Source organism: Myzus persicae, unplaced genomic scaffold (genome assembly GCF_001856785.1).
Source record: "Myzus persicae strain clone G006 unplaced genomic scaffold, MPER_G0061.0, whole genome shotgun sequence".
Lineage (NCBI taxonomy): Eukaryota > Metazoa > Arthropoda > Insecta > Hemiptera > Aphididae > Myzus > Myzus persicae.
In genome coordinates, this window is record NW_019100468.1 from 1881050 (window position 1) to 1898885 (window position 17836).

The 17836-nt window shown below is 32.1% G+C and overlaps 1 protein-coding gene across 1 annotated transcript in view; it reads left to right on the plus strand.

The window, feature by feature from the left end:
- Positions 1 to 4860: 4860 nt before the first annotated feature.
- The window catches only part of LOC111028139 (homeobox protein SIX6-like), a 41923-nt gene continuing 28947 nt past the window's right edge, over positions 4861 to 17836 (plus strand). The window contains exon 1 of the mRNA XM_022306716.1: positions 4861 to 6298. Coding sequence (XP_022162408.1) covers positions 5595 to 6298 — 704 coding nt within the window. The 5' untranslated portion in view covers positions 4861 to 5594. The remainder of the gene's footprint in view (positions 6299 to 17836) is intronic.

Genomic DNA, 17836 nt, shown 5'->3' on the forward strand with positions numbered 1-17836 from the left:
AAAATTGTTTTGGGTGCTAAACTAGAATTGTTCCAAAAATATTTTTTTTTTTTTATAAATTGTTTATGGCATCAACTACGTGGTTATTAGCCAGGGGTTTTTGGGAGTTGGGTTACTGTAGGGTTATAGAACACGTGTGTAAAAATATTTTTATCGACAAGATATATAATATATATATATATATGTATATAAATGTATGTAATAATAATAAATAACTATTTATGTATTATATTTATATTATATTAGATACAAATATTCAATTATATACAAGTTTTATCTTTCATTCCCTTTGCAGCTATAGCCTATAATATGTACCTACATATGTGATATGTGTCAGTGTGCATAGATAATATTATATACCAATAATAATAGTAAAAAAAAAACCAAATTGGATATAATTATACCTATTTAATTGGGTATCGGAATTATAAAAAATTGTCTTTATCGTATTACCTATAGGTCCTCTTCGCTCATAATATAAACTATGTACATTGTATATATCAGGTGTATAGGGATGTCCTATTCTTGTATAATATGTAATGAAACATTGAAACCAATGCCTTGAAACCAATTTATGAGGGGAAACTTGCCATAAAAAAAGCGAAGCATAAAGATTTAGTTCATTTAAAACAATTTTTAATGAAAGAAAAATCACCCAAGTTCTACGAAAATCTAAAGATAGACGAAGATATTCAAAACAGTGAAGACCGAAGACGAGAATATATATTATGGACAATACATTCCATTTCCATCGACCATCATGCTTTTTATTTGGATCAATTCTTTTCAATAATCATCATTACAATTTTCGATTTATTTCAATAACTTTTCAAAGTTAATACTTTTTAATAAAATAATAGTTCATAAATCATATTTTTTGTTTAATAACTAGGTGGGTTGGTGGGTAGAATTCTATAAACTTTGTTTTTGCTCTCTTGAACAATTTACAGAAATAGACTACCACGGTTTTCCCCCTGTATACCCTTCATTTATTATCTATGATCAGGTGTCTACCACCGAAGAATACCAAAGCCGGGGAAACATATTCCTAAAATAGTTATATTATTTAACCTCATCAATTCTATGATAGCATGAATTTACGATACGAAAATTCGATTATACGAATTGCTTTCATCATATTCCTGTGATTTTTGATTTCTGAAGCAGATCGTAGGTACTGCATTCGTGTATGAAATAATTTGTAAAACTGTCATGACATGTTTATTCAGTGTCGAGTTAGAGCAAGACAACGACTTTCCAACGGCTTTCGGAAGTTCTGCGAAAAACTGCAGAAGCATCAGATCGTTTTCGGACGATGACTGCAGGACCTCGACTTAAAGACATCTCAAGTGCTCCGATATTCGACATGATCTGATACATACATAGGTACGTCAGTTAATATTAAATTCTACCAAAAGTAGATACGATTTTTACGTTACCCATAGCAATATAAGTAGAATACTAGATAATAATATTATGCAAACAAATAGTACAAATAGTACAAATAATATACACTGATGTGGTTAATGTAGGTACATACGTATAGATAGCGCGCAAAGGTCGATTCCGCAAACTAATTTCATCCACGGCGACCAGCGACCAATAAGCGCTGCTGCAACATATTTGGAGCATATTAATTATTATTTTTTAATTGATTTAAAATATACTATAAATTATTTCAATGTTACTGTAGTCTGCTTATAAAATAGAAAATGTCAATAGTTATACGACCCAGGCTTACCTAACAAGGCAGATTACTTTGTTTACTAGCCTGGAGGACATTATAAGACACCGAGCTGCACTGCAGTATGTTTCATTCAGTATAGCACTATAGCATGTCCAGAGGGTTAGATTAGGGGTCCTCCCCTCATTGAAGGATAAATCCACATATTTGTGTCTTTGGTATTACCACCACAATTTCTTTAAATGTAATATTAGTTACAACTTCCCCCCTCGGCCCTCATACCATTAAATAATTCCGAGGCACACCACCGGGCCCATTCCACCTCTGCAGCAGATAATAAACGTATATGTATTATACTCTTATGGTATTCTATTGGTACGTCCAAACGACTACACACTATATATACTGTATATAGTCCATACGAAGATACTTAAGGTATTATAATGGTTACTATAGATGTATAGTATACCTATTGTATGTAGTTCATATATATATATTTATAGATTTTATTTTTTGGTAGGAATGTATTGGATTGTATACCTAAAATATAGGTCTCTGGTAAAGTTATACTTCCACAGGTACCAATATATAACAGTATGTCAATATACATTAAACATGATGTACCTAAAATTGGTTATAACATCAATATCATTTTTCATTATAATTTATAGTGCGTACCTATATATACATCATGATGACTACACCAGTCACCCATGGTCTGCAGACACCTATATATAATTTAATAGCTATACTTAATTAGATATACAATTAATATACATACCTATTGTAAATTTCATCATTTGGGTGATGCCTATATATAATACTTATTAAACCTATAGATATATATTCTAGCATGTGTATATACCAATATATACATATATTCTAACATATGTATATACCAATATACCTATAGGCGCGGCTAGCACATATAGGTACAGTGTGTCATGATAATTATATAGGGTGATTATATATATATATAAACATATATCATTCTCACTCGATTTATTTTGCAGATGTGCACTTGTTAAACCTGCACGGTTTTGAATATTGTTTGAAGTGTATGTAATATATTAATATATATTATAGATATAATATAATATATACATATTTTTTTTAATTTTAAGTTATAGTCTTCAACATCATTGATTATTATTTATTAGCCTACATTTATGAAACATAATATATATAGAGAGAGAAAAAAACAGGCTGAAAAAATTAAAATGGAATATAAATATATACTGCAGATATTTACAATTCACTATACTTAAATTTACGGTACCTATATGGAAAAAACTTTTTTACTTATGGCTTCTGTGTTTTCTTCGTTGAACACTAGTCGGAGAGAAGTCGGATTGGAGAAGATTTTCCGTGCTTCGGTGTGTATTTATAATATATTATTATAATTTATAATATTATCAATCCGGGAAATATTATTTAGTATGAAGTAGCGAAGTATGGATAACTATATCCTTACATATTTTTCGTATTTATGTTTGGGACACAAGTGGGTATAGTAGGTATAATAGGTATAAGTAAGCCCCGCAGTGAAATGGATGTACCTATATATACAGAGTGTGTCACACGGAGTTTTGACAAATGAAATGTAATGTAACTTGAAATCTAATGAATATTTTTTCATTTTTTTTTAAATTAAATTTTTTTTTTATTTTGTTGAAGAAAAATACTGTAAACGTTAAATCTATTTGTTTCAATATATTTATAGATTCGCCATTTTGAATTTTTTCAAAGAAATTAAATTCAAATTTAAAATTTAAAATTTTTTCTTCAAAAAAAATATATAATAAATTATAGGACCGTATATATTTTACCAAATACTTCGTCTGTGTCTGGTGTGTTGATAATCATACTATTGTTTAAATTATAATATTGTTCATCTTTATTAAAGGTACCTCACATGATCTTTATATATATGTTGTGCCGTGTGATTCCGCTGCAATGAGCCCGAGTTGTTCCTTTCACTGCAGTTTCACTATCATGCACTATGCAGTAGCATTTCTGCAACAGCTTATATAGGTTTATAATACATGCCTAATACCTGTTATAAACATCAGAAAGTACGAGTTATTTCGATACACCTAATATATTAGTTAACATCATAGTTATAAAATATATTTTATATAATGATGACCGAAATGTAATTATACATATTAAGAGAACCTGTATGTATTAGTATCTATACCTATATATGCATTGTATAGGTACACCTATATATGTACACAATCCATCTATATAGTTTATAATTATACAACCTAAACCTATACCTAAGTATTATATTACCCATATCACTTTACTGAACGCATAGCACTTCTGCAGCTGTTGCTGCTGCTGCAGACTGTATATTATGATATAGTATAAAATAAGAGGGATGATATTTTTTTCATTTTGATAAAATTAAATATTATTCTTGTTCTTGAGTAGGTAAGTAGACATCATTGTATAAGTACCTACCTATACACATAATATAATATACATATATACATCCTATATACAGGTACGCAGGCACTAGGCGCACTATATAGGTGCATACAAGACGTACATTGTGTACACGGAAATAATATAACAAAAATGAAACACATCATTATGTTATTATAATGTTGTTATAAGTATACGGCGATTGACGCGTCTGTAGTTGGCGTTGCGCGTGTGCGCGTCGTCGCGGCGGCCGAACCAAACGCAGACGACGGCCGCGGTGCATGGAATAATAATAATAATAATAATATAATATAGGTGTGGTTGAGCGCTACCGAACACGGTTTTTGTTTGTGGAAATCCCCACCCGAGTGTATCAATCACTGCGCCGAGCCGTCCGCCGCCGCTGTAACCTATACGGGGCTGTACGGGATACGCCCGCGCCGGATTGGCCGTGGCCATGGCGACGGGCGGCTAATCATGGGCGGGGCGACGGCGGCGCGCAGAGTGCGCGTGCGACGACCGCGGGCGGGCGGGCGGGACGTCTGCGACCGCGTCGGTGGGTGGGAGCGGCAACGGGAAGTTCGAGCCGGAACGGGATCTCGAGAAGCGGAAGCGGCGGCGGGAGGAGGCGTCGCCAGGAAAGTGGTGGGGGGCCCGGCGGGCGGGCGAAGCCGCTCTGTTTCACTCGCTCGGTCTCTCTCCCTGTCTTCCCGCCGCCGCCGCCGCCGCCGCCGCCGCCGCCACCGCCGCGCACCAGTAGTATTCGGCCGGTCAACGATATTCCGATGATCTGACGCAAACGATATCCCCCCGAACCGACGCGACACACGCGCGCGCACGCATCCACGCAAACGCACACGCACGCACATATCGTTTCGTATCGTATCATGCACACCGCCGCTCGGCCGTATACAGTCTACACGTACGCCGCCGCGACGACCGCACTACGTCCGTCGTTGTAGGTATAATACGGTCACTAATATTATATTATATACCTACCCGTCCACGCACTATATAATATTATACGCCTAGTTCGCCGTCGTGATATCGATAATTATATACTGTCGTTATACATTGGTGTCTCTCGTCAAATCTCTGCGCACACGTTCCGATCGTTCGTAAAACCGTGTATACCCCCGCGATTTATATCGGAATAGTACATCACAATAATATATTAAACTGTTATCATAGCAGTATTACCCGTCGATATATATATATATATATATATATAGTGTGTACCTACGTTTTCGGCACTCGTTCTTGTCGCGGGACATTGAAAATTCTACTTTCGATCGTCGTGCAATAATATACTTTATTTTACGTCTACGTTTTATACACCCGGGCCGATAGTTTACCGGCGCCGCGCACCGTCTGACTGCAACGGTTGCAACTGCACTGCGACATCACCGTCGCGGCTCATCCGCGTAGGGCCCATAGATTCCGTCGGTTCCGTGGCTGGCGCGTGGCATGTAGAGCGATGGCACTGGGCATATCTTCGACGCCCACCGACTCATCGTCGGGCCGGGGATCGCCGGTGAGCCCGATCAGCAGCCCGGTGACGCCGCTGGCCACGCGGCTGGCGCCCATGCCGCCCATGGTTCCCAATCCCATGTTCGGGCTGCCCATGCTCAACTTCAGCGTGTCGCAGGTGGCCAGCGTGTGCGAGACGCTCGAGGAGAGTGGCGACATCGAGAGGCTGGCCCGGTTTCTGTGGTCGCTGCCCGTCGCCCACCCCAACATTGTCGAGCTAAACAAGAGCGAGGCCGTGCTCCGAGCCCGGGCAATCGTGTCGTTCCACAGCGGCAACTACCGCGACATGTACACCATACTCGAACACCACAAGTTTACCAAGGACTCTCACGGAAAGCTGCAGGCCATGTGGCTGGAAGCCCACTACCAGGAGGCCGAGAAGCTCCGCGGCCGGCCGCTGGGCCCAGTCGACAAGTACCGCGTCCGCAAGAAGTTCCCGTTGCCCCGGACCATATGGGACGGCGAGCAGAAGACACACTGCTTCAAGGAGCGCACCCGGAGCCTGCTCCGCGAGTGGTACCTCCAGGACCCGTACCCCAATCCCACCAAGAAGAAGGAACTGGCCCAGGCCACCGGACTGACACCCACGCAGGTGGGCAATTGGTTCAAAAACCGCAGACAACGTGATAGAGCTGCGGCAGCCAAAAACAGGTAAGCTAGCCCTTTATTTTTCGTGCACAGTCATAATATGATATATATATAAATACTACCCCGTTAACATACCACACCTCGAGATAGTGACAAATTTCACTGAATTGTATCTATATAAAATTCTAATTTCTATATAAAATCTACTCGAAAAATAATACATATACTTCTCTGTTTCCTATTATAAATATAATAATATAATTACAATATTATACATTATATTATAGATATCTATCGTATATAAGCCAAATAATTATATTATATAACTCGTACCTAAATAAATAATATATTTATTATACCTACAAAGAATCTAGTCATTCGAAAGGCACCCGTGCTCCGTGAACTTTTATATAGATAAATATTATAGGTGAAATATAAGCTATAAAAAGTATTAGGTAGGTAATTACATGTAGGTATATTATAATATGTGTTAAGTATTAACGCTCGGAAAATTATCCTTGTACAGCTGTACCTATAAATATGTATTATATATAACTATATATTATACATACATTAATACATATTAATACATCCACGATTATTTTAGGTTAGGTTAGATACTATATTTATATATTTTAAACTAAAATATGTAGATAGTATATAGTATATACCTGTAAACCTATGTAACAAGTAATAAAGTAAGAATAGTCTATATAGTATACCTGCTATTAGTAAAAGTAAAAATATTTACCACTCAAAAACACAAATTGTATATTGAATATTAATATTAAATAAATTAGTAGGTAATAACGAATATATGTTTTTTAAATAACCTATTTAATGATATATAGGTATCTATAAATATACCTATAACTATTATATGTAAATAAAAAAGAATTTTTATAAAATCAAAATAAAACTTAAAAGTTTGTAAATGCTCATACCTATGTCCTATTCTCGCGAAGTATATAATTCATACACAAATTATTAGGTTTTAATTACTCTTGAAAATTTGTCTGCAAATCATTACATTTCCGCATAAAAATTATTTATTTTAAAAAAAAAAAATAATAACGATTCTAAAAATTAAAAAAATGTATAAAACTGCATTTAATTAATTAATTTTTACAATTTTCTGATAATTTTATCCGATAAATTTAAAATTATTAAATTGTTGTTTTTTGTTTAATGCCCTTTAATATTTTATCAGACATTTCAAATTCGAATTGAAAAATAATTTTTAGATCAAACGGAATACCTGTAAATAAATATTAAAAAAAAATTTACATGATAAACATACTTGAACTAATTTATTTCGCATTAAATGATAGTATTTAATGTTGTTTTATATAATTTATACATTTATAAATATATAAAAAGTATAGTTATTAAAATTTAAAAATAATTTGTTTTTTAACAGTTAATTTATACTTTATATATACTTTAAAGAATACCGCTATATATATTATTTAAAAATATGTTATTGAATATAAACTATAATATAATAATATAGTATACCTACTTACATATATTATGACGTATGAATAATGAGTAGTGAAAAATGAAAATTATACTTCGAACTACTATTATAGCTATACCAGTTATATCGTCTACTTATACCATAAAATTATACCTATTTATTAAACAAATAACTTTTGTGTAGTTACTATTTAGATATTGACTACATATAATATATTGAGTTTCTACGCCTGCTACAGTCTTATACTATATTTGATTGAGTATTGTTTTGCTTCATATATACTTAATTTAATAATATTCCGTCTCTTATTCTAAGGTAACCCGTACCTATATATGATAAACCCATGTGTATAAAATAAATATTATATATTCAATATTCATCATTGTATATTTACATTATATACGACAGTCGCGTTAGAGGTTGACCAAACGTAAAAAAATAAGAAAAATAAACTGGTTTTCATTTTTATGAACGAATGTAAAGTTTTTTTTTAAGAATGAGTGCGGCCGCGGCAGGTGGTATACGTTCAATATAATGGGATATGATAGATTTATTACGTGAGTGTATAGTACAATAAGAATACTCGTCGTGTATACTCAGGGATCAAATGCGTACCTATATAGTTTTCTATATTTTAAATACAATATTCTTGGTCGTCACTCAATTTAATTTTTATATATTGACGTAACGGTGAAACGCGTTGTGTCACCAGTCACCTATAGGTAAAATGAGGGTATATGTGGTTAGGGGCTCGGGGCACATAATAATATGCGCGAGTAGGTGTAATGAATATATCTATTAGTTATTATATACACAGTTATTTATTATAGGCACTTAAAACTGTAGCTATTGATAATAACAATTTATAGTTATAAATTATAATATATAGCTATATATTTGGCTAAATTTTTTATTTGTGGGGAATATCTCTGTATTGAGAGTGGATGGATATCCCTATTTTACAATAAATAAGTAACTTGTATTTTATTCAAAATATTCTATTTTTAATCCTGCATAATCCTATGTACATAATCCTGTTAATTGTTATCAATAAGCTTAAAATTGAATCTAAGAAAAAAAGTAATGGGATTAATATAAATTATTGTCCATATCATCCCCCGAAATACGCTATATACCTAGTTCTTCACTCATCTACTGTTACATATGTATAAAGCATGATCGAAAGTTAAATTAATAATATTATGTAAATCAATACTATAATAATAGGCTGCACCTCCTGTACTTATATATATACGTAATACGAGTACCTACGGCATAATATAATACAGTATATATAGGTATTAGGTACAATATGTATGCATTTTATTGTACATTATACATTTATACGACTAACTATATGCTATAGTACAATGTTAAATGATAAAATAAAAACATATCGCGTGTTGTATACAGACTGTACAAATGAATATAATCGACATGACGTTTATATTATACTGGCTACGTCGCCAATCGTCTAAATAGACATCATGCGTTATTTTGACACATTTTAACCGATTCCCTGCACATTGGTTAGAGACGGCCTCATATGCGGTCTGCAGTGTACAATATTTAACAACACAACTACTATACAACCAGTAAATACTATGATATATATATATATATATGATATAATATTGTGTATGGTTGCCATACACATACATACACATTACACACGGAGTGATTGAGTGTAAAAACTACCAAGTCATACACAAAATATACGTATAGGTATGTGTATATGTGTGTACTATATGCTGCGGTATACATAAATAGGTACATATAATATATATTATATACGTATTAATTATATCTCAAGTCTCAATTAATAATTTTACAGTCTACATATATATTAAATCGTGTGTGTTTCATTATCAACTTTTTAATTCATATAAGTTTTAAAATATTATTATATTGTACATTGCAATACCGCGTAATAATTATATTACATAATAAAATCTTGCATATAGGTATATACCATAAGGAGGTTTGAGCGACTACCATGTACAAATTACATTGAATCCGTTATATGCTCACAGACCGCAAATAAGCGCTTTCCTTAAATGACACACCAAATTTTACCTAACAAGAATATAGTTACCCATACTACCTAGCTACCAATATGAATATATATAGTTATTATTATATACACTATTACTATAAATACGTACCACATGGTATGTATATTACTAATATTAGTAATAATATAGTGCATAAATATGTGCGTATTTAACAATAATTTTTGCATAATTAACCGGGCCCTATATATTACCATATAATTTTTCCGATATTCAATTTGGAGTCGTGAACTGATATTTTGGTACCATTGTCATTTATGTTTTCATTATAACACTTATATACCTAGTTTCGAAAGTATTAATATGTTATGCCTTATTATTTATTGTAAAAAAACATTACCGGGTGCAGTTATTATTAGTCTATGTTCATGCAGCCGAAGTTGGGATACATTTTATACTTACATATAATAGATACTTTATATAATGCTATATTATAACATTATGAGGTAAATACGGCTAACGTTTTTAATATTTTAATTTTAATGCATTTATTGAAACATCTATGTATACCTATAGTTAATACTTAATAATGTTATCTCGATTGTCCGTGCGAATATCTTCTTCACGTATCACGGGCATATGAAATATAAGTCGATTCAACCGGGTGAAAGGAACCTACATATTATATGTATGTACAGAGTGGGTGCAAAAACTGACATGTGCACACAGTTTACCTAATCTTTATCATCACTCTATGACAATAAGTATACCTAAAATATACACACATATATATATAGGTATTCTCTTGTTTCTGTGAGAATATTATCACTCATCGTTCACTATATAATAAATAATACTATACGCAGTGACACATACGTCGAGTTTCGTTCGGATTATACGTAGTACCTATATATATTTATATATTTAACAATAATAATAATAGTTTAGCAATAATGCATGAAATATAATAAACTTAAAACTATAATTAACTTTCCAACGAAGCGACAAAGTCGTAAATACGATTTAAACTGTCGTCGTTGGGAGAAACGATGATAAGAGACTGTATAGATTTTATACAATATTATAATATACGTACTTATTCCTAGGTAGCTAATTAAATGATTTTTTAGATATAATTAAACATTATAGGGGCTACCGTTTCGTTTTCCCGTTCCCTTCATTTAAAATATTTAGTCATTTAGTAGATACTATATAGCTAGGTAGGGGATATGATTATATTTGTATATTTTGTATATTAAAAGTTTGATATATACATATATATATATAATATATACTATTATTGAAACATTACAAATGTTATAATTATAAACTGTCGAATTCTGCACATCATCATGTATACTGCAAGGTTAAAATGACATCGAGCATCACGTTTCTTGTTCGTATATAATATATTATAATCTATAATAACTACGACTACGAATTGCGTTTATTATTTCCATTCCTTTTTTCGCACTAATATATAAATATATATTTAGTTTAGAATTGCCTAGCAAAACCGTCAATAAAATACGTCATCTCGACATACTTATATATATAATATTATAACATTTCTCTACGCATACAGATGTATTGACTATAAAAACATATATAGGTATATAGTATCGATACATCCTATTAAAATACAGTGTCGTTGCAAAATCGATGTATACATATCGTCGTTAACACTTGTGAATGCGCTTATATTCCAATTACCTGTAGGTACTATTCTCACGGCAGACGATTAGACACATATAGGTACCCATAAATATTATATATATAATACATAACGTGATTTACGACCGTCACTAGTCTCAAATGACTTTAAATGCACGCGCGCTCACTCTAATTATTGTCATTTTATTGCAGCATATATTATATTGTTCCATCCATTTCAGATACTAATACGCGAGCAGGATATTGTGTACGTACCTAATATATTTTTAGCTCCATAAATGACTAAATATAGTATATGAGTTGAATATGTTCGTATTATATGCGTATAATATATGTATATATACGCATATAGATAGACATATAATAATATAGTAACTCAGATAAATCTGTACATAATGGTAGTAGGCACATACACCTATAGTACCTTATATATACATACACTTAAACATATTCACCATATTTAATTCTAATGTTCAGCTCGATAAAATAATAAAATAATAAAATATCAAATTTACATATTGTCTATCATTTTTCAATCAAGAGTTGTATGTGATTAAAAATTATTTATGTATAGTGCGTGCTGTACAGTGTACCTATATATATATAGTATATTTACTATTATATTATATTATAGTGGATACGCGTAGGTATAGCACACTGCAGTAGTAGGTACTATATAGGTACATATAATGTCATATAATTTACGATTGAAAAACTTCATAACTGTTTTCGTATTTTGTGGGTGTACTACAACGGTGTAGGTACAGTAGGTACACACTACACATAATATTATGTAGACTGTTCCTATGCATAAATAATATACACATATATTGTCGTGTTTGAAATATACAATTGAAAACATTATAAAAGCTTTCTTCTTGTGTATATTATTACCGTACACACTTATATATAATAACGTGTATATTTACTATTTAGGTATATACATATAGGTACATTTAAGAGTGAGTTGTTTACCCACGTGAATTCGGGAGGAAAACTATATGTACATATGTATATCTACGCGCGCAGTGATGTCTAACCTCTTGCTCCCGCTGTAGTGTATCTAATATAATATTTTTGTTGACTGTTGTTGTCTGTGTGTAATAATATTATAATATATGCTGTACAACCCACAGTATATTATGCTTGTGTGTGTGTATATGACGATGGACCTATACACCACAACGGAATACAAACAGAAGGCGGCCAAAAGAGGACACATTTTTGACGAATGACGACCGTGAGAATCGTGTATACCACTCTTACGTGCCAACGATAATGACATTCAATACCATATAATATATTATTATTATTAAGCGAGTGTGTGTGTCGTGTGTGCATACGCCACCTTTTGTTTTATATGTATATTATGTATAACGTATATTATATTATATGTATATTGTATAGGGTATACCCCATCATGCCCATGACCCATTATATATATATATACGTGCCGCTGTGCCGCCGCTGCCACCACCGTCGCTTTTGAACCTATATTGATTTCACGCGCGTATAGAATGTATTTATTTGGACGATCGTCTTCTCTACACGTGATACAACAACAACAACAATAATAATAATAATAATAATAATATTACATTTGGGTAGACATTTTTGAAAAAAAAAATCAAACAGAAACGAATCCTGTACACTTCTTCTACATATACTTATTATTTTACACATAAAGATAGACAACGCATGCGAGATGTGATACATAATATATATATAAATGCGATATGATATAGAATAATGCGCGCGTTCGTATAATGCAGTATATAATATAAGTTATATGTACATAATACACCTATATGTTAATATTATATGATAACTATAAAACATATGATATTATGTAATCTAATATAATCGAACCTAGTATAGTTATATAGGGCGAACCGGTTAAGGTTCTAACTTAATATACCTATAACTATAATAGGTTCGGTTTAAGAATATCAAATTTTCTATGATAAAATAATTACTCTGCAGTATAGTTCGTACTTACACGTTGAAATAATCTTGATATTTTAATAATATACCTATACGTTCTGAACACATTTAATCGTCTAGGTTCCTATATTATATAACCGTATAGACATCAGACATAGGCACAATATTTATATTATAACCCTAAATGCGCGTACCCATACTTAGTGTGTAATATTTAATCGAAAAAAAAACGCCACATTGCGTATGCCAATATATAAGCACGTATATAATATAATATAGGTGATGCAGACGTACACACGCTGCGCGAGTTACTCGATCTCGTATTATATTTATAATATATTATATAGATACGTTTATATACCTACCCTGTAATTTTTGCCTAGGCCATTGTCCGTGCGCGCGCGCGTTATCACGACAGATCAAACGGTGGCAGAGCAGTAGCAGCTGCCCCCGGGTGTCAAATTCTGCGACCATTATCAAAAATAACACGTGAACGCGTATATTCATATTATATATTATTATGTTATGTACATACTTATTTCACTACGCGTATATTATGTATATACAGTACCTACATAATAATAATAATAACAATAATACGAATAATACGTATATAATCCGGACGCACATGCACACACAAATAATATTATATATATATATATATAGGTCCCTATATAATACATACTCAATATATGTATATACATAGAGGTACCCTCTCGTTTACATTGACACGCTGTATATACGTGTGTATGTGTGTGTACATACATACACGGCGTGCATAGTACACAATATCGCGTACATAATGCATAGGTACTGCGAAAAAATTTCGATCAGAAAATGCGATTAGATCAAAAAATAACAATTCAATATAATGTGTATGGGTATATGACGTGCAATATTTTATATTATATACCCTAACGTGTAACTATATATTATACATATTAACCCTTTTATAATGTCAACGATATTATATTATGTATACCTATTTAGGTGTATTATTATTTATATTGTTATATTATATCGTATTATATATTTATTATACGCAGAACATGAAATTCGAAAATTATACTGCAGTTAAACCTTTTAAGTCTTATGACGCCTAGTTTCTATTGACAAAATTATTACGCAATTTTAAAGTATATTATAAATTATAATTATTATATTGCCGCTGACGCGATAATTATACTCGTACTTACATAATATTGCCAATAGATAAAACGGTCGATGTAAAAATCGTTTGTAGTCGAACAAGTTTCATTACACGCTTATATAGTGGGTACTATATAGATTATAGATACACTATATATTATACAGTATAGCATAGTTGTTATTGTTTCGTATACTTAATTCATATAAAGTAAAAATGTAATCCAATGAAGCTTTTCGGTTCTATCATTTATCTTCGTCGGTGTATAATAAGTAAAATATAAGTTAAAATTACTTGGAATATGGAAATGAAATTATTTATTTATTAGGTAAAGAAATATAGGTATATATTCAAATGTTATAAAAAAATATGGAATAATTTAAAGCAATTTGTGTTAAATAAAAGTGATTTTATTTATTTTAAGTGTGGTGAAAAGTGCAGGTGTAATATAGATTGTATAAGCAAAAGCTTAAACCAAAAAACTTAAGAATATTTTGGTTCATTTTTAAGAAAACCGTTAAAATGTTCAACTATTCATACTTATCATAATTAAATAAATATATATAGGATATATTTGTTTAGGGTTAAGCATGATTGTGCAAAGTTGAGACAGTGTAGTAATTAATTCGATGTTATAGTAAAGATTTCAATATATAATAATGGTAAACTCTGATCATAATTATTTGCAAGTTACACGAGTTGACCTCACTCAATTAAATATTGTTACATATATATTTAACTTATACTTTCGATCTCCAAGTAGTTGGTGTGTTATTATCGTTGACAGTAAAAGTTAATAAATATAATGTATACTTAATATATATTGTTATATGATAATAATAAGCACTGTATAAAATTATATTGTATTATGTATAAAAGTCGTCGGCGGCAGCAAAAGGGAAACGCTCCCTATTTTATGAATAATAAAAAAAACCATAATACGTTTAAACCCCTTTTCCGTCTGTCCGGTTTGGACAAAGTATAATATAGTTTGACGTATTAAAAATTAAAAATATACTTTATATTTTCAACCACTTTGCACGTACAGTAATAATAATAATAATAATTTATGTGGTCCGTGCTTTTATACCTATATGCGCATACGTATCGATGTCTCCGAGAGCGGCACGTGGTGTATATATCTATACACCCATTTAATCTGTACCGGTGTATAATATTACACAGAAATCTACATAAACTTGTTTATTCATTAATATATGTGCATTTTTACGTGCCGCTCCCGCACAAAAATCAAAAATATTAAAACGTGCCTCGGAGAAATCGTATATGACACGAACAGCTGCTCTGGGTTAATTATTAAATAAAATATAGGTATAATATAATAAGTAATAACATATCTTTATGCTGATGATATACGAATATGATCGAGGTCGTCATCGTAGTATAATATGAGGCTACCTCCGCTGTAATATTTCTATATATGCGACGAATTTAGTCTTAACGTATAATATTAGTGTAATATATTATGTTATCTATTATATATGTTGTCTGACATAAATAGGGTGGATTTGATATTATGATAGTTTCTATATTTTATTTTCCTTATCGGTTTTACTTGCAGGTAATTAATATTATATACTAAGGATTACTAACCCTTGTTTGAACGCTAAAGGCACGTCATAGGAAATGGGAATATTATCATATACTGCAGCAATATCTATAATGTCTATATATTTTTACATACAATACATCAAAATACATGTCAATTATTCGATTAATATGGATGGTCCAATTAAAAGTGCCTGCACTAATTTTCTAAATTAATTTTTGTGATTTTTTTAAAAACATATTTCTGGATAGGTATTTTTATAAAAAACCGATTTCTTGAAAAATTTTGATCGGCTTCTGATTTTGAAATGAAAAAATAGATTTAAAAAAAAGATAAACCTATTTTTTGGAAAAACAAAAATGTACAAATATATTAAAGTATGATGGGGTTAGCCAGACAAAATTGACAGCTGTAGTGTTGGTTTATATGAACTTCGTACTATATAAAACAGAGAGAGTGATGAAAGAGAGATGTCGGTTGGTCAGTCAACGATCTGTATATGTACACATTATATTATAATTTAAAGGAAGCCAAGCGAAAAACCGAATTGCGCAGGCCCGTTGCCTCAAAGCGCGGCAAACCGGATCGACAAAATCTGTGCGGAAAAAAGTTCCCCGCGCTCGACGCGTTCATTATTATTATTATTTATTATTGCGTTGTCCGAACAGTGATCTGCCCAGTGCCGACGTGCGGTACATAATATTAATCGTGGAGGTTGTAAATAATATTGCGCGACCATTTTGTCGAATTAATTCCGGAATTTTGAGCGCGTGCAAAACGGCTGCTGCAGCAGCAGGCGTAGGTATACGGTTACGCGGGCGGCGGTGCGTCTGTCGATCGGGCGCGCTCAGCCGATCCTTAACGCGCGATAATAATAATAACGATTAACGATATAAATAATATAAATCGTGTGCGTTTTCGCCGCCATAATAATAATAACGTACAGTATACAGGATGATTCCCCGAGCATGCTCAATGCGCTCGCTATGTCTTTTTTTCGATAATGCAGCAGTTCTAAATGTAATGATTAGAATTGTTAAATATGGGCACGGGACACCTACTTAAAGATCAAATTTAAGAAAAAAATTCTCTAGAGTTTTCTACGACTTAAGGAGTACTGCGGAGTTGGAGATGAAAACTTCTGTTTTTAAATGAAAACCTCCCTTTTTTACTGTATATTATTAATTTTTTATGGAGACGTTGACGTATCAAAATCGAAATTCCAAAGAGTAGTTTTTGAGTTGATTACTTAACTTTAGTTATCATAGGACCACGATAATGGGTTCGGAAGATACTGAGGCAATGACGAATTAAAAATTTTTAGTAATTCTATTGTTAACCTATAAATATTTGTAATTTATACTTGATAATTTTGTAAAACCATTTTTAAGGACTATATTATCCCTGGTAAAACATTTCAATGCCTGAGAAACTACACGTTTGAATTTAGAATTAGATACGTAAACATTTTCAAAATATATTCACAATATATCTTCCCTAGAATATAATTTACAATAGAAATAGGGTTCACATCTGAAAAACTGAAGATTGGATCACCGCAAGACTCTTTGGGTGGTACGAATTATTTCAAGAATTTGAAAATAAGGTTTTTAATTGTAGGTTTATCTAAAAACTCTGAAATTTGAACAGATTCATTATTGAAGGAAAAACTGGCACATCACCCTGTATAGGATGCGTGTATTGACGACAATCGAATGTGTATAGCACATATGGGCCAACCGTATAACGCGTTATAGGTAATAGGTAGGTATAA